The sequence below is a fragment of the Trachypithecus francoisi genome, unplaced genomic scaffold (assembly GCF_009764315.1).
Source record: "Trachypithecus francoisi isolate TF-2019V2 unplaced genomic scaffold, Tfra_2.0 Lachesis_group4, whole genome shotgun sequence".
In the NCBI taxonomy this organism is placed as follows: Eukaryota; Metazoa; Chordata; class Mammalia; order Primates; family Cercopithecidae; genus Trachypithecus; species Trachypithecus francoisi.
Window position 1 is genome coordinate 88,384,335 of NW_022681469.1, and position 25,102 is coordinate 88,409,436.

General features: G+C 37.8%; 1 protein-coding gene across 2 annotated transcripts in view; it reads left to right on the forward strand.

The window, feature by feature from the left end:
* The window catches only part of BZW2 (basic leucine zipper and W2 domains 2), a 59,896-nt gene that overhangs the window by 19,784 nt on the left and 15,010 nt on the right, over positions 1 to 25,102 (forward strand). For both annotated transcript variants that reach the window (XM_033193735.1, XM_033193734.1), the window contains exons 3-7: positions 7,711 to 7,887; positions 14,904 to 15,007; positions 16,306 to 16,371; positions 19,494 to 19,629; positions 23,385 to 23,494. In XM_033193735.1, the coding sequence (XP_033049626.1) occupies positions 7,711 to 7,887; positions 14,904 to 15,007; positions 16,306 to 16,371; positions 19,494 to 19,629; positions 23,385 to 23,494 (593 nt within the window). The remainder of the gene's footprint in view (positions 1 to 7,710; positions 7,888 to 14,903; positions 15,008 to 16,305; positions 16,372 to 19,493; positions 19,630 to 23,384; positions 23,495 to 25,102) is intronic.

The window sequence follows — 25,102 nt, forward strand, 5'->3', positions numbered from 1 at the left end:
GGCTCAAGTGGTCCTTACACCTCAGCCTCCCAAGTAGCTGGGACTATAGGTGCACACCACCACACCTGGCTAATTAAAAAAAAAAAAAAATTTGTAGAGACACGGTCTTGAACTCCTGGCTCAAGCAGTCCTCCTCCCTTGGCCTCCCAAAGTGCTGAGATTGTGGATGTGAGCCACTTCACCTGGCCTATGTAAAGACATTTATGTGTATATGTAGGTATGTATTTATTTATTTAGAGACGGAGTCTCATTCTGTCATCAGGCTGGAGTGCAGTGGCACCATGTCAGCTTACTGCAACCTCCGTCTCCTGGGTTCAAGCAATTCTTCTGCCTCAGCCTCCCAAGTAGCTGGGGTTACAGGTGCCCGCCATCATGCACAGCTAATTTTTGTATTTTTATTATATTTATTTTATTTTGTATTTTATTTTTATTTTGTATTTTTTTTTTTTTTTTTTTTTTTTTGAGATAGGGTCTTGCTCTTACACCCAGGCTGGAATATAGTGGTGGCATTACAGCTACTACAGACTTGACCTTCTGGGCTCAAGTGCTCCTCCCACCTCAGCCACCCAAGAAACCACTTTTTTGTGGAGACAAGGTCTTGCTATGTTGTTGAAGCTGGGCTCAAGCAGTGTTCCTGTCTCAGCTTCCCAGTGTGATGGGATTATAGGCATGAGCCACCACACCAAGCCAAGAATATTTTAAATATGATTTCATATTTAGTCAGTTTTTCATAATTATATAGAGGTCCTCTTGGATATAAGAATAGCTGAACTGGGGCCAGGCTCGGTGGCTCACACCTGTAATCCCCATGCTTTGGGAGGCCGAGGCAGGCGGATCACCTGAGTTTGGGAGTTTGAGACCAGCCTGACCAACATGGTGAAACCCAGTCTGTACTAAAAGTACAAAATTAGCCGGGCGTGGTGGCACATGCCTGTAATCCCAGCTACTCTGGAGGCTGAGGCAGGAGAATCGCTTGAACCCGGGAGGCAGAAGTTGCAGTGAGCCGACATCGCGCCATTGAACTCCAGCCTGGGCAACAAGCAAAACTCCATCTCAAAAAAAAAAAAAAAAAAAAGCTGAACTGAAACTCAATAGGGAAACTTTTTCAAAGAGGAAACATGATATGAGTGATTAAGTTAAATAAAGTTGAAGGGAATTACTGAAAAATATTTAAGGTAGTATGTATAAAGATAAAAGATATTGGAGCAGAATCCCATGTAATGATCTTGGAGGACTAAATTATTTCATTGATAACTGACTTTATATGCCTTTGGCAGTCACTGCTAAGCAGCCTGTGTTGTCTTGCAATGCTATGTCCATTTAAGTAACAAGTCTAGTCATGTAGACAGAAAAGAAATTGCAATATAATAGATCACTTGGATCAGAAGAGTTTGTAAGAGTCACTAGGAAGCAGTAAGACTGAATTTAACTGTGTGCTGTCTGCTGGGAAGCTTCATGTTCAAAGTAAAATATAAAAATAAAAATAAAAAAATTAAGTAACCAAAAAATACTTTGTACAGTTTTTCTGTTTTGCACTCTCCCTTTTCTATTTTTTTCATTTCTGGCCTATCCCCATAAGAAGAGTAAGTACAAGTATAACCTGAGCCACTTCTCTATTTAGTCCTCATCTTAGTCTTTCAAATTGTGCCCCACTGCATTGCCCCTTGCCATCTGGAAGCGGATATCAAACACAAAGTGCTAACCAGAATTCATTGTCTCATTGTTTAAAGCAGTCTTGGAAAAAAGGATATGGATGATTTTAAAAGGATTTATCAGTAATAAACAATATGGTTCAGAAACCTGTGATAATAGCTAATATATGCCCAGCTATGAGGCACAGAAACGTTTGCTATTGCCTGCCCCTGAGGCATTGTGTTAATCTCAGAGCTGGATCTCCAGCTCAAGCATCTTTATTAGTGTGACGCTAATCCACTGGAACTGAGCTCAAGAGAGGGCCTCAGAATGTGTTGCACAACAGCAGACGTGAGTCAGCGAGTAAACTGGCCCTTACAGTTTGTCTTCAGTTTAGAACCGGAAAGTTTCCTCTCCTTCAGAACCGGTTTGCCTCTGAATCGCTTGGTGGTCAAGATTGTGCTGTTGGAGTACTCAGGGAGAGCCACTGAGAAATATATATTATTTGCCAGTTGATCTGGATTTATATAACTCATATCTCTTGGGGATTTAAGCAACACTTGAGCCATTTTGTGCCACACTCCTGATGGGGGAATAAAAATGGAGTCAACCTCATTTTCTGCTCCTCTTAGCAGTGAAATGCCTCCTGATGATTTCTCATCCTTAACTTTTCTTTGCTATTATGAAGGAGCTGACATCAAATAAGTGGTTAGCAATTTTGTAGAGCTGGGGAAAATTACTACTGAGGATATTTCAAGGTCCTTGTGATAGGCTGTTTTCTGAAGATATGTCTTCACTTTGAAACATTTCCTAGCAAAGTGAATGCTCCTGCATGCCAAGTTCGTATGACAATGTATTTCTTATTGCGTTGACATTACTGCTTAGCGTTAAAATACAAACGTCATGGCAGGACACATTATGTAATAGAACTCTAATCAGATTCTCTTTTCCTTTATGAAATACATCTCGCTTATGATATATTCTCCAAAGTAATTATGTTTTTTACTGTAGCTTGTGGAAATCTGAAAGGATGAAAATTTCTCCCATGAGCAATTGGATTATGCTTTGCTAAATGAAACATTTAATAATCGAACTGGTCTTTCTGCACATTTATAGAAAAATTGGATTACAATTAGTGAAAACAAGAGAGAGAAAAAAAGGTCAAACTGCAGGCATTCAGCATGACCATGTGCTCAGGTTTCTCCCTGAGACTTTAGCTCTCTAATAATGTTTTTTGTTGTTGTTGCTGGAGACAGTCTCCCTCTGTCATCTAGGCTGGATTTCAGTGGCACAATCTCAGCTCACTGCAGCCTCTGCCTCCCAGATTCAAGCGATTCTTGTGCCTCAGCCTCCCAAGTAGCTGGGATTACAGGCGTGCACCACCACAGCCAGCTAATTTTTGTAATTTTTAGTAGACATGAAGTTTCATCATGTTGCTCAGGCTCGTCTCAGAACTACTGGCCTCAAGTGATCCATCCACCTTGGCCTCCCAAAGTGCTGGAATTACAGGCTGGGCACAGTGAGCCACTGTGCCCAGCCATATAGTAATTGGTTTTAAATCACTTTTAGCTTTATAATAAGTGGTGTTAATAACTAAATGAGTAAACCTTTAAATCTTGAAATATATGTGCAAATATGAGTATATATATACATAAAATTAGAAAATACATTTGATTTTACAGGAAAAAAGAAAATATGTGATTTTAAAATTCATTGCTACATCTCAGTGATATTCAGAAAGGGATGTAGGTTCTGCTGTTATATTACTTCACTAATGTGTTTTTAACCAGTTACTGTAGTTCCCACAATAAACAAGTTAGATAACGTATAGGCATATTTGAGTGTCAGAATTAGGCCCATTTCTTCTCTGTGTCAGTACAAGGGCTATTATGACTAACTCTTGAGTATCACAATTATGATTCACCAGCACAGTTTAAATTGGAGACCCCTAATTATATCCTTCTCACTTTAAGGGAGACGAACTGCCAAATGGAAATCCAAGGAAGCAATGGCATATTTTCATTCGAATTTTGTTAGTATTTCTGCTAGACTGTTCTCTAATAAAATACAAACCACATTTACTGTACTTTCAGATGAAAAAGACTCTATAGGTCCAATGTTGTCTTGTTTCCCAGGTTTTCATTAGTGTTCTTTCCATTTTCTTATATGGCAATTTTCTAGTCCTTTTGATGGGCAGTTTGTTTTAGCAGCTGGGAGCTTTTTTCAGCCTGCAAAACAATTATTAGTCCTATCGGTCCATCATAAGTTTTTAAGATTCCCAAGCTGTAAGTAATCATTTTGACCTACCACCCTTATTGCTCACTGTTGAAATATCCTTGGCTGTAGTATGCTATCTTCCTTTTTCTCTTTGCTGGTAATTCTTTTGGAATGGGAGAATGAAGATCTTTTTACAAACAAGTTTTCAAGTTGTGTCTTAAATTGAAAACAAAGTCCTCTGCTTGGATTCTTGGCATAGTCTGGGTTTTTCCTCATTTATCCGTTTACATTTCCCAGTACCTCCATTTGTGATTTTCAAATCATCAAAATCTGTTCTACCACCTGAATCAACATCCAACCATGTTGTAGGGCCTTTGTGGGAATGACCTTATTTGATTTTGGAAACTGGTCACAAGACTTAATATAACAGCATGTAGTTGTTTTACTTCTACCATTCTCATATTATAGGAAAGAAAATATCTTTCTTCAACAGGGAAGAATTGCCTGTTGGCTAGACCCTGAGTGGGAGGTGAAGTTTTCTGTGCTTGTCAGTGGGTTCCTTTTGTGTAGAAACACAGTTATCCCCTCCTCCTGTTCCACCTAATGTATTCCTCTAGAATTCCTATCCGTTTTCCTCCCCCTCTACACAACAAGACCCTAATTATATTTTTTCTGCAGTCACCATTTGCATGTTCTTGACTGCATAATGTTTTGCTTACAGCATCAAAAGGACTTTTTATCTCTTGTTCATGATGAATATTGTCCCAGTTAATTTATGTGTGTCTTTATGGTATCTCACGCTGCGTGACTCTGACTGGTACTGGGAATGCCATTCTTCTCTGGTTCTCATGCTGATGTGACTCGCGTTAACCACTTACAACCCAGCCCTTCTGTTAGACCACTTACAAGCAGTACAAACTAGGCAGTTGCTGTATGGTTTTAAAATGTAGCTTTTAATTGTGTCAAAGTTATGCATGCACATAGTATGGCTAGTTCTTGATTTTTCTGTTGGAGATATTAAATATACCTTTTCTACGATGGAAAATGATGATTCAGCTCTCTTTCATTGCTCACTTCTCCCCACCCCCATACTTCCTGTCCTTCTCTATTCTTTCATTGTGTCATAGTTTCAGCTACACCAATGTTTAGGGTTTATATTTTTGTGACTTTGTACATGCTATTCACAGCTCAACTGACATGACTGCATTTAAAAAAAATAACATTATTTTGTTATCTCTTGATTTAATAAATGTAATTATCTCTTGAGTGGGGTGGGGCTTAGTTTTCTGTGGCTTAAAATTAGACCACCCTAACCTTTCCCTTTGTTGTATAAATCTCTTAATACAAAACACTTAAGGAAAAGCTTTAAATGTCCTTTCACCATTAACCACAAGAGTACTGTTACCTGTCTTGTTTTTCCTCTCTTGCCTGGGGTCTCAGGACTTACTCTTCAGTTATTATCTATTTTTGAGGCCTTGGGTGTCTCAGTATATGTATGTTCATATTGCTCTTACCCTTGATTAGTAGTTTGGCTGGGCCAGGCACAGTGGCTCATGCCTGTAACCCCAATACTTCGGGAGACCAAGGCTGGTGGATCTTTTTAGGCCAAGAGTTTGAGACCAGCCTGTGCGACATGGCAAGATCCTGTCTGTACTGAAGACACAAATCTAGTACCTGTAGTCCCAGTTACTTGGGAAACTGAAGCAGGAAAATCACATGAACCCAGGAGGTGGAGGTTACGGTGAGCCAAGATTGCGCCACTGCCCTCCAGCCTGGGTGACAGAGTGAGACCCTGTCTCAAAAAAAAAAAAAAAAGTTTTTCTTTTGGCTGAACACTGACAAGAACTCTAGGCTGGAAATACTTTTCCCTAAGAATTCTGAGGAAATGTCTTCTGTGTCTCGTATTTCTGTCGAGCAATTGAGTTGCTTGATACTTTTTACATATCACTTGTTTTTTTGTTTTTTTTTTTTTTGCCCCTGAAACTTCAGATAATTGCTTTGTTCCCAGTATTCTGAAATCTCACAGTCATCATTGTACCTTGTGTGAATCCACTTTCAATCTTTGTGCCGGGTTCCCAGATAACCATGTATGTGGAAACAATCTTTCATTTCTATGAGGTTTATTGAGATTTTTCAAAAAATTTCCTTTCCTTTGTTTTCTCATTCTGTCTGTTAGATTTTTTTTTTTTTTTTTGACAGGTCTGCCCTTTTTCTATTCTTTTTCTACTATTTTCTAGGTCTTTGACCTTTTTTCTAGTTTCTGAAAGATAATCTTAGCTTTCTCTTAATGCTGCCATTGAGTTGTTTACTTTTTCTATCATATTTTTTATTTCTAAGAACTCTTTATTTATGAAATATTTTTGTAATATTCTCTTCCCTCCCTCCCACTTCTGTTGCAGATCTTTCACCTCTAGAGATATCTATGATGCGATTTTTTCTTTTGAAGTTTTGGGTTCATCCTTTGCTCCTCTCTCCTCACATCCAGAGTTATTCTCCATGGATGTGGGAAAAAAAGGTGATGTCCTTTGAGTTGAACTACAGACACTTTACCTTTAATCCACTCATTTTATTTCCACCAAATCTGACATGTAGTTTGTGATCTTCACTTCTTATCAACAGTGTATGATCCCTGCTTTGTTCAAGACCTGGCTCCAAGTCAACTTTCCACAAAGTTTTGCTAGAGTCTAGACCAAAACTCCTTCCAAACCCAAACTTCCAGTCACCACACCAAACTACTTCTCTAGGTTCATGTGTCCATTTCATTGTGACAGCTCATTTATGCTTTTCATGTGTGCCTTTGCGATTGCTCTGTATTTGTCTTATCCACTTTGCTAAGGAAAAAAAGCTATATCATATCTCTATCCCTGTCAGTCCTCTGAAGCCCCACACAAAATCAAAACCATTTTTATAATGATACCAATATATTATTCACATCTTTCACATAATTCTCTCATAATTTTACAGAGGAGTTTTCTAGCGTTTAACGATGTATGATCATGATTTGCAAGAGTATAAAACAATACTATCCTTCTCACTAATTTTTTTGTTAAATAAATACATAAGATGTTTTGTTTTAATTTCTTAAAATAAGTATCCATAGATTGAACCTCCATCAACAAAAACTCCCTTTGGAATGCTTGGGAATTAGGATTCCAAAGAGTTTTTTGGATTAGGATCCAAAACTTTGAAATTAGGGTTCCAAAGTTTGGGACCCTAATTCCAAATGTACATTTTAAGTGTCAAGAGGTCATGAGACCAAAAAGTTTAGCACATGTGTCCTGAAGCTGTAGATATACATATATGTCTCATTGCATCTATTAAATATTTAAATACTCTGCAATAAATTCTTTTTTATTTATTTTTATTTTTTTCAGACGACGTTTCACTCTTGTCCCCCAGGCTGGGGTGCAATGGCATGATCTCTGCTCACCTCAACCTCCATCTCCCGGGTTCACGTGATTACCTCAGCCTCCCAAGTAACTGGGATTACAGGCACCCACCACCATGCCCAGCTAGTTTTTTATATTTTTAATAGAGATGGGATTTCATTGTTTTGGCAAGGCTGGTCTCGTATTCCTGACCTCAGGTGATCCACCCGCCTTTGCCTCCCAAAGTGCTGGGATTACAGGCGTGAACTAGCGCACTCGGCCTGCAGTAACTTATTTTAAAAGAGACATCCCTTCTTATTCCTCTCTGCCATCTTTATTTGTTTGTTTATATTTGTATATTCTCCTACATTCTTTGGCGATGCTCTGTGGATATTTTTTCCTATCTTAGATAAAATAGAATTTAAGTTTTGATTGTTATACTCTCAGTATTTATTTATTTATTTGACTGTTATTTTGAATTGTTTTATTTTAGATGAAAAAGAGAAATTCGAACCCACAGTCTTCAGGGATACACTTGTCCAGGGGCTTAATGAGGCTGGTGATGACCTTGAAGCTGTAGCCAAATTTCTGGACTCTACAGGCTCAAGATTAGATTATCGTCGCTATGCAGACACACTCTTCGATATCCTGGTGGCTGGCAGTATGCTTGGTAAACCATGCATTATTGCTTCTTGTAGTATATTTATATATTTTTAATTCTATTGAAGTATTTCCTTATAAGGTAGAGTCTTTATAAGTTTATGTTTATTAGAGTTGATAGAAATACAATGATTTATGATTTGGAATGGTGTTAATGCGGATGTGAAGTGATTATTGGTTAATAGAGGCATAGGACGGAGGACTTTAGTTAATGTTACAATGAAGTTGGCCGCTTTGCTTTTCCTGAAAGCCACCTTTCTCATGTGTCCATAATCTTTCAGTGTTTTTGGAGGAGCCATAAAAGGGGTAATTTCTGCAAAAGACTGTAACTTGGTATATAAATTTCCAAGGTTTAATTAATGCCATTTCATCCATAAATAAAACTTATAAGAAATATAGTTTAAACCTAGTTTTTGAAAAATCATTTAAATTGTCAGTATAAGTAGAAAAATTAAAGATAGAAGATTAGAAATTGTTAAAAGATAGGTAAAAACAAAATAAAAGCTGTACATTTTAGAACAGAAGCATCAGGAAAGAAGGCTTCAGAATACTATTTAAGTTTATTAAGTAGATGATTCTAATATTTATTAAGTATAATAACCACCCATTTTTCCTCTCATAGTCATTCTTAGATCTGAGTTCTTATAGTTAGTTCCTGTGGTAGCTGTAAATCACTAGAAATGGTCGAATTTCCTAGGCCAGGAATTTTTAGTTTGCAAATGTGTGCAAGTGTTTCAGTTGTTAAAAAGACTTGAGGGGGGAGGGCAGGTATGTGTCTACTCTGCTATGCAAAGAACATGCAACATCATGAAAGATTGCCTTGCCCAAAGTGCCATCATTGTCTTTCCTTGAGAAAACACTGCTTAAGCCAGCCTACCTTGGCTTTGAAAAAGAATGTGCATACATTCCTCCGTCTTGAGGTGGAACTGCCCATAAATTCCTTTTTCTCTGAGCTCTTATTTCAAGCAATCTGTTTGGTACATGGCCCAATTGACTACTAGGCCTTCTGTCATTCTTCATTGCTAGTTTTCACCACATAATGAATTAGTTTTGTTGTTCTTATTGTTATGAAGAGCTTACATTATGACTGTAGATAATTCAAGTATAACAGCTATCTATATTGAACTCAAATCCTATTACCCGAAAATAATCATTGTTAACATTTTGGTTATTTCCCTTCTAGAAATCTCTTTAGCAGCCGGGCGTGGTGGCTCACACCTGTAATACCAACACTTTGGGAGGCTGAGGCGGGTGGATCACCTGAGGTCAGGAGTTCGAGACCAGCTTGGCCAACATGGTGAAACCCTGTCTCTATAAAAAAAAAATACCAAAATTAACAGAACGTGATGGCAGCTGCCTGTAACAATCCCAGCTACTAGAGAGGCTGAGGCAGGAGAATCACTTGAACCCTGGAGGCAGAGGTTGCAGTGAGCTGAGATCGAGCCACTGCACTCCAACTTGGGTGACAGAGGGAGACCCTGTCTCAAAAAAAAAAAAAAAAAGGAACTATCTTTACCTCATAAACTTTTGAGAATGGGTGATATTATGCAAATACGGTATTATGCAAGCTGATTTGTATTTATTCAGCAATATGTTGCTGCCTTGCACACCCATGAGTGTTATACTGGATGATTCTAAAAAGAATTAAAGCCGAACGGATGTTAAAGATTATTTAGAGGCCGGGGGTGGTGGCTCACGCCTGTAATTCCAGCACTTTGGGAGGCCGAGGTGGGCAGATCACTTGAGGTCTGGAGTTCAAGACTAGCCTGACCAATGTGGAGAAACCCCGTCTCTACTAAAAATACAAAATTAGCTGGACATAGTGGTGGGTGCCTATAATCCCAGCTACTCAGGAAGCTGAGGCAGGAGAATTCCTTAAACCTGGGAGTCAGAGGTTGCAATGAGCCTAGATCGTGCCATTGCATTCCAGCCTAGGCGACAAGAGTGAAACTCTCGGGGGGAAAAAAAAAGAATATTTAGGCTGTTTGCAGTTGTTGCTATTATAAACAACAGTTATGAGTGTCTGTATGCACCTATCTTTGTGCTTTTACCTGATTACATCTTTATCTACTTAGCAAGGGATTAATGGATTAAATAAAAGATGGAGACATTTTTATCTATCTCCATTTACCTAGCTGAGAGAGAAAAAGTCTTCAAAAGGAACATTATGTTAATATTTTATGAAAAATTATGAGTTCCTATTTACATACACCTTTAACAATGTTAGCTACCTAATTTCATCAGTTTTCTAGATCTCTGTAATTAGGTAAGTGGTAAGTATTTTCATTTTAAAACTTTGATAGTGGAGTTGAATATTTCCTAACATATTATTGCTTCTAGTATTTCATTAATTATGATATATTTTTATCAGAGTGATTTTCAGCGAGTTTTGGTTCTTGTCAAAGTCACGTGATTGTAGTAGTCACTTATATGGACCCTTTTCAGACTGAGTGACCTCCAGGCAGCACTGTTGACCCTTTTGTCATTCTTGAACTCTTTTATTTTATTCCCTTACATGAGACCACTTAGACCTCCTCCTACCTCTCTGGATGCCACTTCTTACATTACTCCTGGTTTCCATGATTAACCACCTCTCCATATAAAATTATCTGTGTACTTTGTATTGAGTTTTCTTAAAATTTCATGTACCATGATTAGCAGATTTATATCTGCAGCCCAGATTTCTTTTTTTGTTTTTTTTGTTTTGTTTTGTTTTGCAGTTACAAGATGTAATAGAGTGAAAACAGAGCTCCCATACAAAGAGAGGGGACCCAAAGAGGGTAGCTGTTGCTGGCTCCAATGCCTGGGTTTATATCCCGATCATTGTCCCTCCTGCTGTGCTCTCAGGCGATAGATGATTGGCTATTTCTCAGGCGATAGATGATTGGCTATTTCTTTACCTCCTGTTTTTGTCTAATTAGCATTTTACTGAGCTCTCTACTACCTGATTGGTCGGGTGTGAGCTAAATTGCAAGCCCCATGTTTAAAGGTGGATGCGGTCACCTTCCCAGCTAGGCTTAGGGATTCTTAGTCGGCCTAGGAAATCCAGCTAGTCCTGTCTCTCAGTCCCCACTCTCAACAGGAAAACCCAAGTGCTATTGGGGAGGTTGGCCGACGACCGCTCTAACTACTTCCTGCAGAACTGGGGTATAGTAGATGTTGTGCAGTTGAGATTTCCTTGGGAGGGGTGCCTTCGATGTCATTAACATCGGAACATGAGCTAGCAGGCCAGTCCAGGGTTTCGTGGTGGATCTTAGTCATGGACTGCATCTGGGGCTCCATTTGTATTTAAGAACCATTTGTAGTTTTACAGCTTCTATTCTGGAAGAGACAGAATTAACAAGGACGTTAAAGATACAGGGATTGAAATGTATGGCCCGCAGTGCAGAGAATTATTTCTTTGGTACACTTCACAGGCCCTGACTATCTGCTTGATAGTTTTGAAAAGGTCTGGTCCAGTAAATAATAATTTGGCCATCTGATGGGTGCTATCAGTGCCTAAGTGAAAGGTTTGGTGAAGGGTTTTAAGCAATTTCCATTGGTTAGTGCAGCCCAGATTTCACTTCTTCACTCCATGTCTATACATTCAAGAAGAACATAGGGCCAAATGTTTGGTATGACTTGCTTAGCATAAGCTGTACAACATCAGATGTCTGCTGAATCCGGACACGTAATGTAAGGATTGAAGCCAGCTAGGTGCATTCTTCTTATATAAATACTTTGTTTAATTATTATGTAGAAATTTTCTAGACACTCACAATTTATCTTCTTCCATTGTTCCTTTTTTTTTTTTTTTTGATGTTGTCCAGGCTGGAGAGTTGGCTCACTGCAACTTCTGCCTCCTGGGATCAGGCAATTCTCTTGAGTAGCAGGGATTACAGGCATGTGCCTGCACGTTCAGCTAATTTTATATTTTTAGTAGAGACGGGGTTTCCACCATGTTGACTAGGCTGGTCTCAAACTCCTGACCTCAGGTGATCTGTCCCAAAGTGCTGGGATTACAAGCATGGGCCACCACGCCCAGTCCCATTGTTCTTAAAGCAGCAGCTATCTTGGTCTTTCAATATTACCTTGTGTATAGTAAATACAATAAATAATATATTAAGTTTACTTCTACCTTGAGAAAAACAGCAGGCACTCCAAAAACATTAGAAATGGCAAACAATACTTGGTCCTAATATCAGCAAAAATTTTAATGCAAGCTGTAGCAATATTATTAATATGTAATAAGTGTTTTATTTCATTAAACAATGTAACTTTAAAAACATACCTCTCAAAAGTCTGTAGTTTCACTATCAAACTTTTCAGTTTTGTAATTTCTATCAAAAGCAATAGCAATAATTAGCCTAGAGTTTTTAGAAGATTATTATCTAAGTTTGTTCCATATCAGGGGAACCAGCCCCCAATATTTCAACGTCGGTTCTTTTCTATTTTCCCTAAGTGTTGGCTGGTCTGAGAAATAAAGAGTACAAAAGAAAGAAATTTTACAGCTGAGTCTCTGGGAGTGACATCACATGTTGGCCTGAGCCGCAAAACCAGCAAGTTTTTATTAGCGATTTTCAAAGGGGAGGGAGTGTACAAATAGGGTGTGGGTCACAGAGATCACATGCTTCAAAGGCAATAAAATATCACAAGGCAAATGGGGACAGAGCAAGATCACAAGGCCAGGGCAAACTTAGAATTACTGATGAAGGCCCATGTCCTGCTGGGCACACATTGTCACTGATAAACATCTTAACAGGAAACAGAGTTCGAGAGCAGACAACCAGTGTGACTAGAATTTCTTCAGGCTGGAGTTTCCCAATCCTAACAAGCCTGGTGGCACTGCAGGAGACCAGGGCTTATTTCATGAACCCTTATCTACAACTGCATAAGACAGACACTCCCAGAGCGGCCATTTTAGAGACCTTCCCCTGGGAATGCATTCATTTTCCCAGGGTTATTCCTTGCTGAGAAAAGAATTCAGTGATATTTCTCCTATTCGCTTTCTGAAAGAAGAGAAATATGACTCTGTTCTGCCCAGCCCTGCAGGCAGTCTGACTTTATGGTTATCTCTCTTGTTTCCTGAAAATCGCTGTTGTCCTGTTCTTTTCAAGGTGCCCAGATTTCATATTGTTCAAACACACATGCTTCACAAACAATTTGTGCAGATAACGCAATCATCACAGGGTCCTGAGGCGATATACATCCTCAGCTTATGAAGATGATGGGATTAAGAGATTAAAATAAAGACAGGCATAGGAAATTATAAGAGTATTGATTGGGGAAGTGATAAATTTCCATGAAATCTTCACAATTTATGTTCAGAGACTGCAGTAAAGACAGGCGTAAGAAATTATAAAAGTATTAATTTGGGGAACTAACAAATGTCCATGAAATGTTCACAATTTATGTTCTTCTGCCGTGGCTTTAGCCAGTCCCTCCATTCGGGTTCCCTGTCTTCCCGCAACAGTTCCAGGTGGTTATATTCATTTAAAAGGACTAGTTAAATCTCATGCATAAATTAATTGAGTGAAAATAGACTCCTGAAGGGGCTGACTTCTCCAAAAACTAGTTTACTTACTAAACTGTATGCTGAAGTCTGAAGCCCATAGAGGGGATGATAAGCTAAGGAAAGTATAACTCAATTGAATTCTCGTTTGCCTATGTCTGCTAAAAAAGGTGACTATGGGTGGCCCTTTTAATCCAGAGATCTGAAATCACAAGTTAAATCAAGGTGATTATACACTAATACACAAACAAATAGAGGGAGTGGCTAATGAGTAGAGAGTGTTTGTCTTTTCAGCTTTGACCATTGTTGTATCCTTGGTGCCTAGCACAGTAGCTGGTGTAAGTATATACACTACAAACATTTGTTGTGTATATGAAAGATATTAAGCTAACTGCTCAAACCTTCTACCTTAATTACAACAAAGTAAAATTAGAAAACAGAAATTCCTAATGTTCTCATTCTGCTCTTCTAATCAACTAATGCTTCTAATGGCTACCACTGAAACTTACAGGAGGACCCTTTGAATATGGAAAGTTAGTTGAAGAAAAAGGCATCTAATCTATTGAGTCCATGGAAAAAAAAAAGAGAGAGAATAAAATAATTTATTCTAGCTAACATAGCTGTTGGGTGATTAAATTCAAATAGCGAGCATCAGAGTCCATGCTATTCAACCAGTCATGGATAAGTGGGTTAGCGAAGGAGGAAGCAATTGTAATAGCTACTCAAGTAGAAAGCAAAAAGATCTATGAGTCAGGTCTGGTCAGTTCTGTAGTTGGTGATATCTAGGTAGGATATCCACAAAATACTTGCGAAATGTTAGCAAGCCTGAAGAAACAACTATGTCCTGGAGGGGGAAGTATCTGGCGTTGCATTGAGAATAATGAAATTAAATTTACTGAATAGAGGTTGTTCTTTGCATCCGTGATTAAGAATATACTTTGGAAAGAACCAGACTTATAGTGATAGGATGTGGTGAAGGTGAGGATGTGGAACTAAAATGAAGTACACTATGGTGGGAGCATGAAATGAAACAACTAATTTATATTATATTGGAAACATGAAGTATACAAGGCCAAGTACAGTGGCTTAAGCCTGTAATCCCAGCACTTTGGGAGGCTGAGGTGGGCGGATCACAAGGTCAGGAGTTCGAAACCAGCCTGACCAACATGGTGAAATCCCGTCTCTACTAATACTATAAAAATTAGTTGGGCATGGTGGTGCATGCCTGTAATCCCAGCTACTCAGGAGGCTGAGGCAGGAGAATCGCTTGAACCGGGGAGATGGAGGTTGCAGTGAGCCAAGATTGTGCCACTGCACTCCAGCCTGGATGACAGAGCAAGACTCCGTCTCAAAGAAAAGGAAAAAATATACAGCAACATGTGTATATCTATGTGTCATTCTTTGACATTTTATGTGACTCTTAGATTTTACATCTACTTTCATTATTTTCTTTCATTTGCCAGAATCAATCTGTTCTGCAAATGCTGTTCTCAATTTCAGTATTATCCTAACTATAATTACCTTTCTCTTTTCAGCCCCTGGAGGAACACGCATAGATGATGGTGACAAGACCAAGATGACCAACCACTGTGTGTTTTCAGCAAATGAAGATCATGAAACCATCCGAAACTATGCTCAGGTAGAGCCTATTGAGAGATTGCCCTTGAGTCAGAAAGGAAGCATTTGAAGAGGATTGAGGAAAACTCTATAGAAGCTCTACAGCCCAGCCACTTTTTAAATAGGAATCTTAGAAAAAGCCTTTAAACATATGAAAATAATGGGCATCAAAACTACAAAAATAGGCCGAGCAGCGTGGCTTGAACCTATAATCCCAGCACTTTGGCCATGGCGAGTGGATCACTTGAGGTCAGGAGTTTGTGACCAGCCTGGCCAACGTGGTGAAACCCCATCTCTACTAAAAAATACAAAAATTAGCTGGATGTGGTGGTGGGTGCCTGTAATCCCAGCTACTTGGGAGGCTGAGGCAGGAGAATCACTTGAACCCGGAAGACAGAGGTTACAGTGAGCCGAGATCGTGCCACTGCTCAACCTGGGTGACAGAGTGAGACTCCATCTCAAAACAAAACAAAAAGAACTACAAGAATATAATACTTTTTCTTTTCTTTTTTTTTTTTTTTTTGTTAACCTCTCAAGGGAATTTATTCTTGGATCAGGAGAATTCGTTTTTCTTGTATACATGTTAAAGAATATGTGAGTATTAGTGTAAATTGAAAATAAAATTTGGGATTTTAATGTAATTTATTTCTTTTGCTTATTGTGTGTGAATTCCCTGCCTGGGTCATTCTTTCCCCATAAAGGGCAATTATTATTTTTACTCTTGGACTCCATCTTGATTAGATTAGGAAACGAATACACCAAGAGTTGTAAGTAGGAGTATAGCCTGTGTGTAGGAGAAAAAGGAACTAGATTAAGAAATCATTTCCACAGTTATTACAATAACCAATATTTACAAAATCCCCATTTAAATAAAAACATCATTCCATTTAAGACTGTCTAGATCCTAATAACAGTTGGAAACTGTGCTTCACAGTTCTAACATGACCGTAGGGGCCAGTCATCCTTTATTGCCAGTAAATTGTAACATTTTTTGCTCATCTGCTAGAAACATGTTTGTTGTTTACCTAGAGTAGAATCTGTCCTGCACTTTGCTCTCCTCCCCATCACATCATTATCTAAGTGGTTATATCTTTATAATGAATGAATTTGTTTTATCTTACATGTACATTTTGATCGTATTCGTTCCCCTAGGTCATGGTAGCATCTTTGAAATGCTTATAGTTTTTATATTACGTGTGAGCCTGTTTAACTATACACTTTTTTTATTGTAGATCTATGGTGTCATTATGGTAAGTTTCTATACCTCCTTCTGTGTCTTTTTGGTTGACCTAATATTTAATGGTTCTGTTTTATGTTTAGGTCTTCAATAAACTCATCAGGAGATATAAGTATTTGGAGAAGGCATTTGAAGATGAAATGAAAAAGGTAAAAATTCAAATATAATGCCTATCTGTTTTATAGTAATGAAATGGAGGTGGATACAAATTTTATAAGTGGCCGGACGCGATGGCTCACATCTGTAATCCCAGCACTTTAGGAGGCCGAGATGGGTGGATCACAAGGTCAGGAGTTCAAGACCAGCCTGACCAAGATGCTGAAATCCCGTCTCTACTAAAAACACAAAAATTACGCAGGCGTGGTAGCCTATAATCCCAGCTAATCAGGAGGCTGAGGCAGGAGAATCACTTGAACCCCGGGTGGCAGAGGCTTCAGTGAGCCAAGATCGCTCCACTGCACTCCAGCCTGGGCGACAGAGCGAGACTCCATCTCAGAAAAAATAATAATAAAATAAAAGTTTACATGTACAATGATATTCCAAAAGTGCCATATACGTGGTAACATGTAGTGAGTTTTTAATAAATGTTTGGTAAATAAATGAGTATGAAAGATCATTATCTAAAAGCTATAGGAAGAAATATGTGATTATTCTGGACTTTTTCCATTAATATTTAATGTAAGACAGTGTGCTTTATTCAGTAAGAATAGTTTTACGGGGTATAATCTCTGACCGTGCAGAGGTTAAAATGAAAACTAGAATCAAGAGAAAGTGATTTAAGTAGTTAAAGCCTATGAAAGAACATAGCACAGCAGCTAATGTTCAGCAAAATTCTTTAATTCTATGCAGTTTAGCAAAGGAAATGGAAGCACTTCTTTGGAGATAGAGTGTATGGGTGTAAATCTCAGTAGTCTTTCTCATCAGTGAGATAGCTGTAGTAAGAGGATATACCTTATGGTTGTTGTGGGAATATATGAAATAACATATAAGGAGCTCAGTGTAGTAATTGGTCTCTAGTCAAATCAACAGTAGCATCTCCTTAAAGCTGTCCTCTTTAGAGTAATTGCATGTTCCCTCTTCCAGTTTGTAACTCCTCTATTTATATATAGCACCACTACCTTTACCTGTTTCAGATTTGTTCGTTACTTTGTCATTGTTTCCCGTTTTAGATATCTATCTAAAGTAAAACACCAAGTAACCATAACATAGACTTACTTCTTCCCTACCTACTCTCCCCACTCCTCCCCACACTAACCGCCCCCCACCCCACCCAGTTTAAAGTGGTTCCATGTATAATATTGAAGAGCAATTTGACGATAGTCATTAAAAGAAATGTTTCTTATATAACCCATGCCCCAGCCTTCATGGATTTATAAGAATCCATTAGCATGGATATATAAAGCTGTATGTATAAAGGTGTCACCACAGTATTGAAAAATAGCCTAAATGTTCATTGGTGGGAGATGAAGACTGGTTAATTAATTTACAATCTATACAGTGGAAAACTATGCAGTCTTTTATACATGTAGGCATAACTACATGTATTAATAAGGGAAAATTCCCATGACAAATTAAATGGAAATGCGAGGTGCAAAGCACCCATTTGGTAGTAGTTTGACCTGGGGCAGGCAAATTACTTAATATCTTTGTACCTTAGTATTCTTTTCTGTAATCGGAGATGGAGCCTGTTGTAGTTATTAATACACATAAAGTGATCAGAAGAGTTGTCTGGCCCACTCAACAAGTTTTAGCTCTCATTAGCATGTAATGCAGTGAAAAACAATATGTGTGTATACATGTAATTATGTTTTAATGTTGATTAATATAATTGAGCAATGTGGTTATTTTTATGATGACCTAATTTTTATGCCATTTCTATGTGATTAAGTATATTTTAAATGAATATGGTTATATGCGTGAACTTGAAGAAGTGGTGTTAAAATTTTATTTTAGAGGCTATTTTTTATTATTCTCATTTAAATGTTATTTTTATAATGGAGAAAAAGGACAAATTGTCAAACTGTCTATACTTATGTTAGTTCTTTCATTCTTCCCCATTCTTGATGCTCCTTGGAGCTTAAGCCTTTGAAACCCTCATTCCCTCACTCCCTGGCACTTACTTAGATGTTAACTTCTTTTTAATTTGTTGAGAATTTAATAGGTATAAATTGAGAGGCGAATGGACTGGTTTGGTTCCAGTTCTGCCACTTGCACATAATGTAAATAATCTATAATGTAATAATCCTTAAATTATTGGGGAATAGTAAGTTAATATTTTCTTACCCCCTACGCAGCTAGTGGAATAATCATGTCATCAGGATGGAGACACTTAAGTCTCTATCAATGCCAGTGAATTTTACATTGGCACAAAATAATGGAAAATCAGCAAGGCTCCTGTAGTGGTAGTGGCCCCTGAGGAATTTCCATGGCAAGCCTAATAACTGGTGAAATGGAGAAAGTAACAGTAAAATGTAGTCAAAGCACAAAGCAGAGGAGGAGAGTTAGGAGAGAGAAGGACATCCCACAGGGCTAACTACTATAGGAAAATATAATATAGGAAGTGGGTTTTTGTTTTGTTTGCTTTGAGCTTACATTGAAATTTTTCTAGGGTTGCTACTTTTTCAGTTCCCTGCCTCTGGGGCAAGAGAATCTAAAAGTGTACCCAAAAAACATCAAGAACCTAGAAAACCCCTTTCTCCCTCAACAGTCTTCTTTTGAAGACTGTTGTATTCTGTGAGCTCAGAAAAGTATATATTAAATGTCAAAAGCTTAACTTCGACTCTTTCCTGGTTTTTTGTTTTTTGTGGGGCTTTTTATTTGTTTCTGTTTTTGCCGTAAAAATTCTATTCAGAGAAAATGGGCATATGTAGCATAGGAAGAGGTGGTCACCCAAAGAAGTGGAAAAACTTGAAAAACAATACATTTCAGAAAACATGTCCATCGTGTATACTTAACCCTTTTGCATGCACATAGTCAAACATAAATCCATCTGTTTACATATCATCCAAATATCTCTTTTCCTTTCCGTGAATGTTATCTACAGCTGTGAGTAAATGAACAGAAGAAAGGAACCTGCCTGCTCAAGTCACTTTCCACAGCATCCAATTATCATGAAATGAATTACTATGCTTTGCATATGACCTTCTGTGTGTGTGCCACGTAGCCATGGATGTTCACACTGTTTATCTTCCCACTTCAGTCCTTTGCTTCATAGACATGGTTCCTTTTTTTTTCTTTTCTTTTTCTTTTTTTTTTTTTTTTTGACCCACAGCTTCTCCTCTTCCTTAAAGCCTTTTCCGAAACAGAGCAGACAAAGTTGGCGATGCTGTCAGGGATTCTGCTGGGCAACGGCACCCTGCCCGCCACCATCCTCACCAGTCTCTTCACCGACAGCTTAGTCAAAGAAGGTAATGAGGCTCCTGTTTTCTCGCCTGTCAGACAACAAAAGAAAAATAAACCCACAGATAGTTATAAAAATGCCAGTTGCTCCTTTTGGTGTCCTCTACTACTCATTCTTCACATAAGAGAATATCTGTGTATGTGTGTATATTGCCTTTCAAATAATAAAAGGAGTGGACATGTTAATTGTAGGAAATTTGAAGGAAAAAAATATGCACACCTGTACAAAGACATATTAAGAAAGACTAGTAGCAAATTAAAATCTCATGGAAGACTTGATGCCTAGGTTAAATACCCTGAAATCGATCTGGTAACCTTTTTGCCCTTCGATACAAAATGGCAGCCTTTAACTCTCACCGCTATTGTAAGAACAAAAACTGTTCCCCTCTCAAGGTCTAGAGAAACTGATGCTCAGTTACTCATTTTGATTGCACTTTGTGAGATATTCATTATCTCAATTTTAGAAAACAGTTTTAAGTCTGCTGCAATAGAAGGAGTCTTGTTTTAATTTTAAGGCATTAAGAGTTGGGTAGGCATGCATACCATGATTTGGTTATAGAATAAAACAAAAGCGGGCTATTTACTTGTAGGAGGATAATGATAGTCAAATTACAATGCAACACAAAACAGTTATTTTTTCTTAAAAATAAATTAAAAGAGCTTTTGTGCGAACATCTGTTTCTTCTGAGAACTTAAAAAGTTTTCCTCCTACGTATATGAAGTCCTAGCCTCATTCATGCCTGTAGTGAAAGGGGTTATAGTTTTCTTGTAGCTAAGAATAGTAAATTGAGAGTCAATTGGTCTTATTCAAAGACTCTAGTTTTTAGCTTAAAATCACTCAGATTTATGACAATTCAGACTCTGTAGGTGTTGGATGTTATTAGTATTATGACATTTTAAAGTATTTCACTGAAGAAAATTCACCGTACAACACACATCTTATTTTTGCTATTAGCCATTTTGCACACAGAAAATCAACATAGTATATAAAGGTTAACCATTAGTTATTTTAAATCATCCTAGCCGACATAACAGAAAATAATTGCCTTTCTAGTTATTTTAAAAACCTAAGTGATGTCTGTAACTTCCTTTGTAATATATCCAAAAATTACATTATTAGATGGATAGATATGTGATAAAGCAAATACGGCAAAATATTAGTTATAGAAACTAGATGGTGGGCATGTGAGTGGTCATTGTTCAGTTTGTTCAACTTTTCTGTATGTCTGGAAATTATTATAGTAAAATGTTTGGGGGATGGTGAGGAGAAAAATAACTTTGCTATGGAAGTAGTATAGTTATATGTTATATGGCTTTTCCTTAAAACTCTACCATCTTTTACAAACTAGAGGTTTAAACTCATGCTTCCTAATTGGCAAAGCATTGAGAAGATGGCTGGGTATGGTAACTCATGCCTGAAACCCTAACACTTTGGGAAGCTGAGGTAAGAAAGTTGCTTGAGGCCAGGAGTTTGAGACCAGTCTGGGAAACATAGCAAGATTCTCTACTCTTAAAAAAAAAAAAAATTAATTAAAAACTAGCCAGGTGTGTTGGCACACCGTGCAATCCCAGCTGCTCAGGAGACTAAGGCAAGAGGATTACTTGAGCCCAGGAGTTTGAGGCTACAGTGAGCTATGATCACATCATCTTACTACAGCCTGGGCAACAGAGAAAGACTAAGATAAAAAAAAAAAAAAAAAGAAATAACAAAAATGGTTAAGAAATTAATCATTTTCCCCAACTCATCCAATACATGAGCAAGGGAGATGGGATTATCTTACTCAGTAGAGGAGTAACTATAAAGAAAGTTAAATCTCAATTTTAAGCTCCTAGTTTCAAGCATAGTTTTTCTTTACTTACAATACAGATTACAGCCTAGTATTAATTTATATTAAATTTTATATTGGTTGTATGAGCTAATGATAATGCTAACAATTCATCTTAACAAGTTGTTTAACATGAACTTTCAGTTAAGATGTAATGCATGTTTTGTTGTCATGGTCATTTTTTTTTTAATTAGTTTCTCTGCTTATTCAAGGGAAGAAAATCAGGTTTAGCTGGTGTCTATATGAATGATAGACGAATTAAATGCTTTGACTTCCCAGTTACTGAAAGACCTGGGTCAAATTGGTATATAAGGACATGTATTTCTTATGTAACAATAAATGGAAAATTAGGACAGACCTCAGGCTGAACAGCAATATCATTCAGGACTTAAGTATTTTTCTCCTGCTATCATTCATAGCATTAACTTCATCCCAAGGATGCTGCCCCCTCTTGTTATAAGATGTCTGCTGATACAGTTATGTCATATTCTTCCTGGTTCCGGTTCGGTGAAAGAACACTTCTCCTGAACACAGGATAATTTATCTTTCCTTCAGCTGATTGGCTGACACAGACTGCATGACCAGTACAGGTCCTGTAGCAATTGCTAGGGGGGTGCCTTGGGCAGATGAGCTTAAGCGAGGTCACTGAATTAATCATCAGAAAGAGGTGGTACCAGAACTTAGGCTAATAAGTAGTCACTGGGACTGGATAAAATGGGACCTCTTTTAGGAAAGAGGTAAAGAGAATAGAGGCTGCTTAGTTAGGCCACATTATCATTGGCTCATAACAATAGTAGAACCGTTAGTTTAGAAAAATCAGTTAAATGTTTCAACTACATCTTAACTCTTCATTAAATAACCACAACATAAATTTAGAAATTTGAAGTGTTCATAGAACTGTCTTCTTGTTATCTGATTATTTCTATTTGGAAATAAGTGGTAATGTAAATGTGGACATGTGATTGAATGGTTTCCTGATTTAACATAACTAGCTTAATAACGATTTTTTTTTTTAAATCCAGAAAAGTTTAACTTGAAACAGCCTTGATATTTTTATAGCTTAACTCAAGAATATTTTAAAATGCTTTTTATAGCTGGGCGCAATGCCTCATTCCTGTAATCCCAGCAATTTGGGAGGCCAGCGCAGGTGGATCACCTGAGGTCAAGGGTTCAGGACTACCCTGCCCAACATGGCAAAACCCTGTCTCTACTAAAAATACAGTAACTAGCTGGGTTTGGTGATGCATGCCTGTAATCCCAGCTACTTGGGAGGCTGAGGCAGGAGAATCACTTGACGCCAGGAGGTGAAGATTGCAGTGAGCTGAGGTCGTGCCACTGCGCTCCAGCCTGGGCAACAGAGTGAGACTCCATCCCCCCAAAAATAAAAATAGAAATAAATAAATAAATAAAACGCTTTTTATAAAAAGTAAAACTAAGGTAAATGATGTATGTTCATCTATTCATAGCAGTACTTATTATATCTATCACTATCAGTGTTCTTGTACTGGCATCCTTTATTAGCAAATTACTTGATAAAGGTGACATTAGTTTTGTGTCTCCTAGTTTTCTTGTGCCTCAAGATCACTGTTATAAACATGAAATACATATGAACCAGAGGGTGAAATAAAGGCAATAACACCGAAGATACTGGGTGTTAAATATGGTTTTGACCAAGGTAAAATAACTTACAGTTAGACCAGGTTGGATTCAAAGAGTCCAAATTTGAAAAACATTTTAATTTATTTTCCTTTTCCTGAAAATGTTCTATTTTGTGTAATGAGAAGAGGAGAATTTGCCTAGAGGTCTATTGACTTTTCCTCTGTACCAAATTTAGTCTTTTAGTTATTTACCCATTTCAGGACACCTGGGTGCTTTGCACACCATCACAATTGGTTTTGCTCATAAAAGGAATGAAATTCTCTTTTGTTTTCGAACAGGCATTGCGGCCTCATTTGCTGTCAAGCTTTTCAAAGCATGGATGGCAGAAAAAGATGCCAACTCTGTTACCTCGTCTTTGAGAAAAGCCAACTTAGACAAGAGGCTGCTTGTAAGTGTTTTCTGGTTAAAGGGTTGTATGTATGATGCCTTTCTTGGAGCTTAAGCAATGCCTGCAATGTAGTATATGAGTAATATCCCTGGATCTATGTTGACTTGGAGCACTGTTCCTTTTATTTCTGTGTAATTGTTAGTAGAAACTGATTTCATTTTAATCATTATTTTGTCACCAAATGGCACAATAAAATTAAAGAATTGTGAGGAATATAGACTTCCAAATTTGTAAGTTTGTTGACATAGTATTAACATTTATCAGAATTAAGGCTTTCTTTTATAGCCATAACTTTTTTTTTTTGGAGACAGAGTCTGGCTCTATCACCCAGGCTGGAGTGCAGTGGCACAATCTCGCTCACTACAACCTCTGCCTCCTGGGTTCAAATGATTCTCCTGCCTCAGTCTCCTGAGTAGGTGAGATTACAGGTGCTCTCCACCACACCCAGTGAATTTGGGGATTTTTTTAGTAGAGACAGGGTTTCACCATGTTGGCCAGGTTAGTCTCAAACTCCTGGCCTCAAGTGATCTGCCCACCTCAGCCTCCCAAAGTGCTGGGATTACAGGCATGAGCCACCGCACCCAGCCTATAGTCATAACCTTCTAGACATTTTAAGGTTTTAATATGATAAAAATTTCATCAATCTCACTTAATCAAATACTTGTGATCTCTATCTTGAGTAGCAGTCAGACTGTGCTCATCTCAAATGTGTGTTAAATAGTTTGCTAAAAAAATAAAAGTTTAAACAAGATTCCCTTGGAAATACTTAAGCTGTTGCAGAAAGTAAACAAGTTAATTGTGTCACAGTTGCTTGATTATATTTTTATTTCTCCATCTTTGTGTTTTTCTAAGAAAATCCAGAAAAATGTTTTGTTCTTATAATTTCTTTTTTTTTTTGCCACCCAATATCTCATTTTATTATTATTTTCTATGTGCTCCCTATAATTTCTTTCTTCTTGATGCAGCAGCTGTGAAATGCCAAGATTTCTCCAGGTGGAATTGCTTTTAGAGTTCTAGGATAAAGTGTAAAAATAAGACACATCCCTGCCATCTTCTTTTCACCTGGCCTTTTCTCTGTTGTTCTCTTCCAGTGTGTTTCAGTGTGCAAGGGTCCAATCCCATGAGATAATTCTAAGACTATCTCTCTTCCTCAAGGACACATGAAAGTAATTTTAAATGTAAATACTTGCAATTTAAATCACTTAAGAATACTTTGTTTCTTAAAGTTTACCTTAAATAGATTTGTGTGTTTCAAGTTTTTACATTATGGTAAAAGTCTAGGTTCTAGCTCATAATAATTGTCATTCCTCATATGTTTACTGAATGCCTACCCTGTGCTGGGCATGGTACGACAAGCTGCAGAGCCAGTAGAGAACAGGATAGAAAAGTTGCTTGCCCTTGTGAAACCTACTTTCTAGTGGACTTAGGGCAAATCCCTATAAACAGAAGCAAAAGTCACGGAAGATAAGTGAATAGGTTGCTGAGGAAGGTGGAGGTTCATACAAAGGGAACATATTTCTTGTCCATGAGGCTGTGGGTTGTCTATAGGTTAGCTCTATCTTGGCTAAGCCTGACTTAGTTCCACATGCTTTTTCATTCAGACACAGG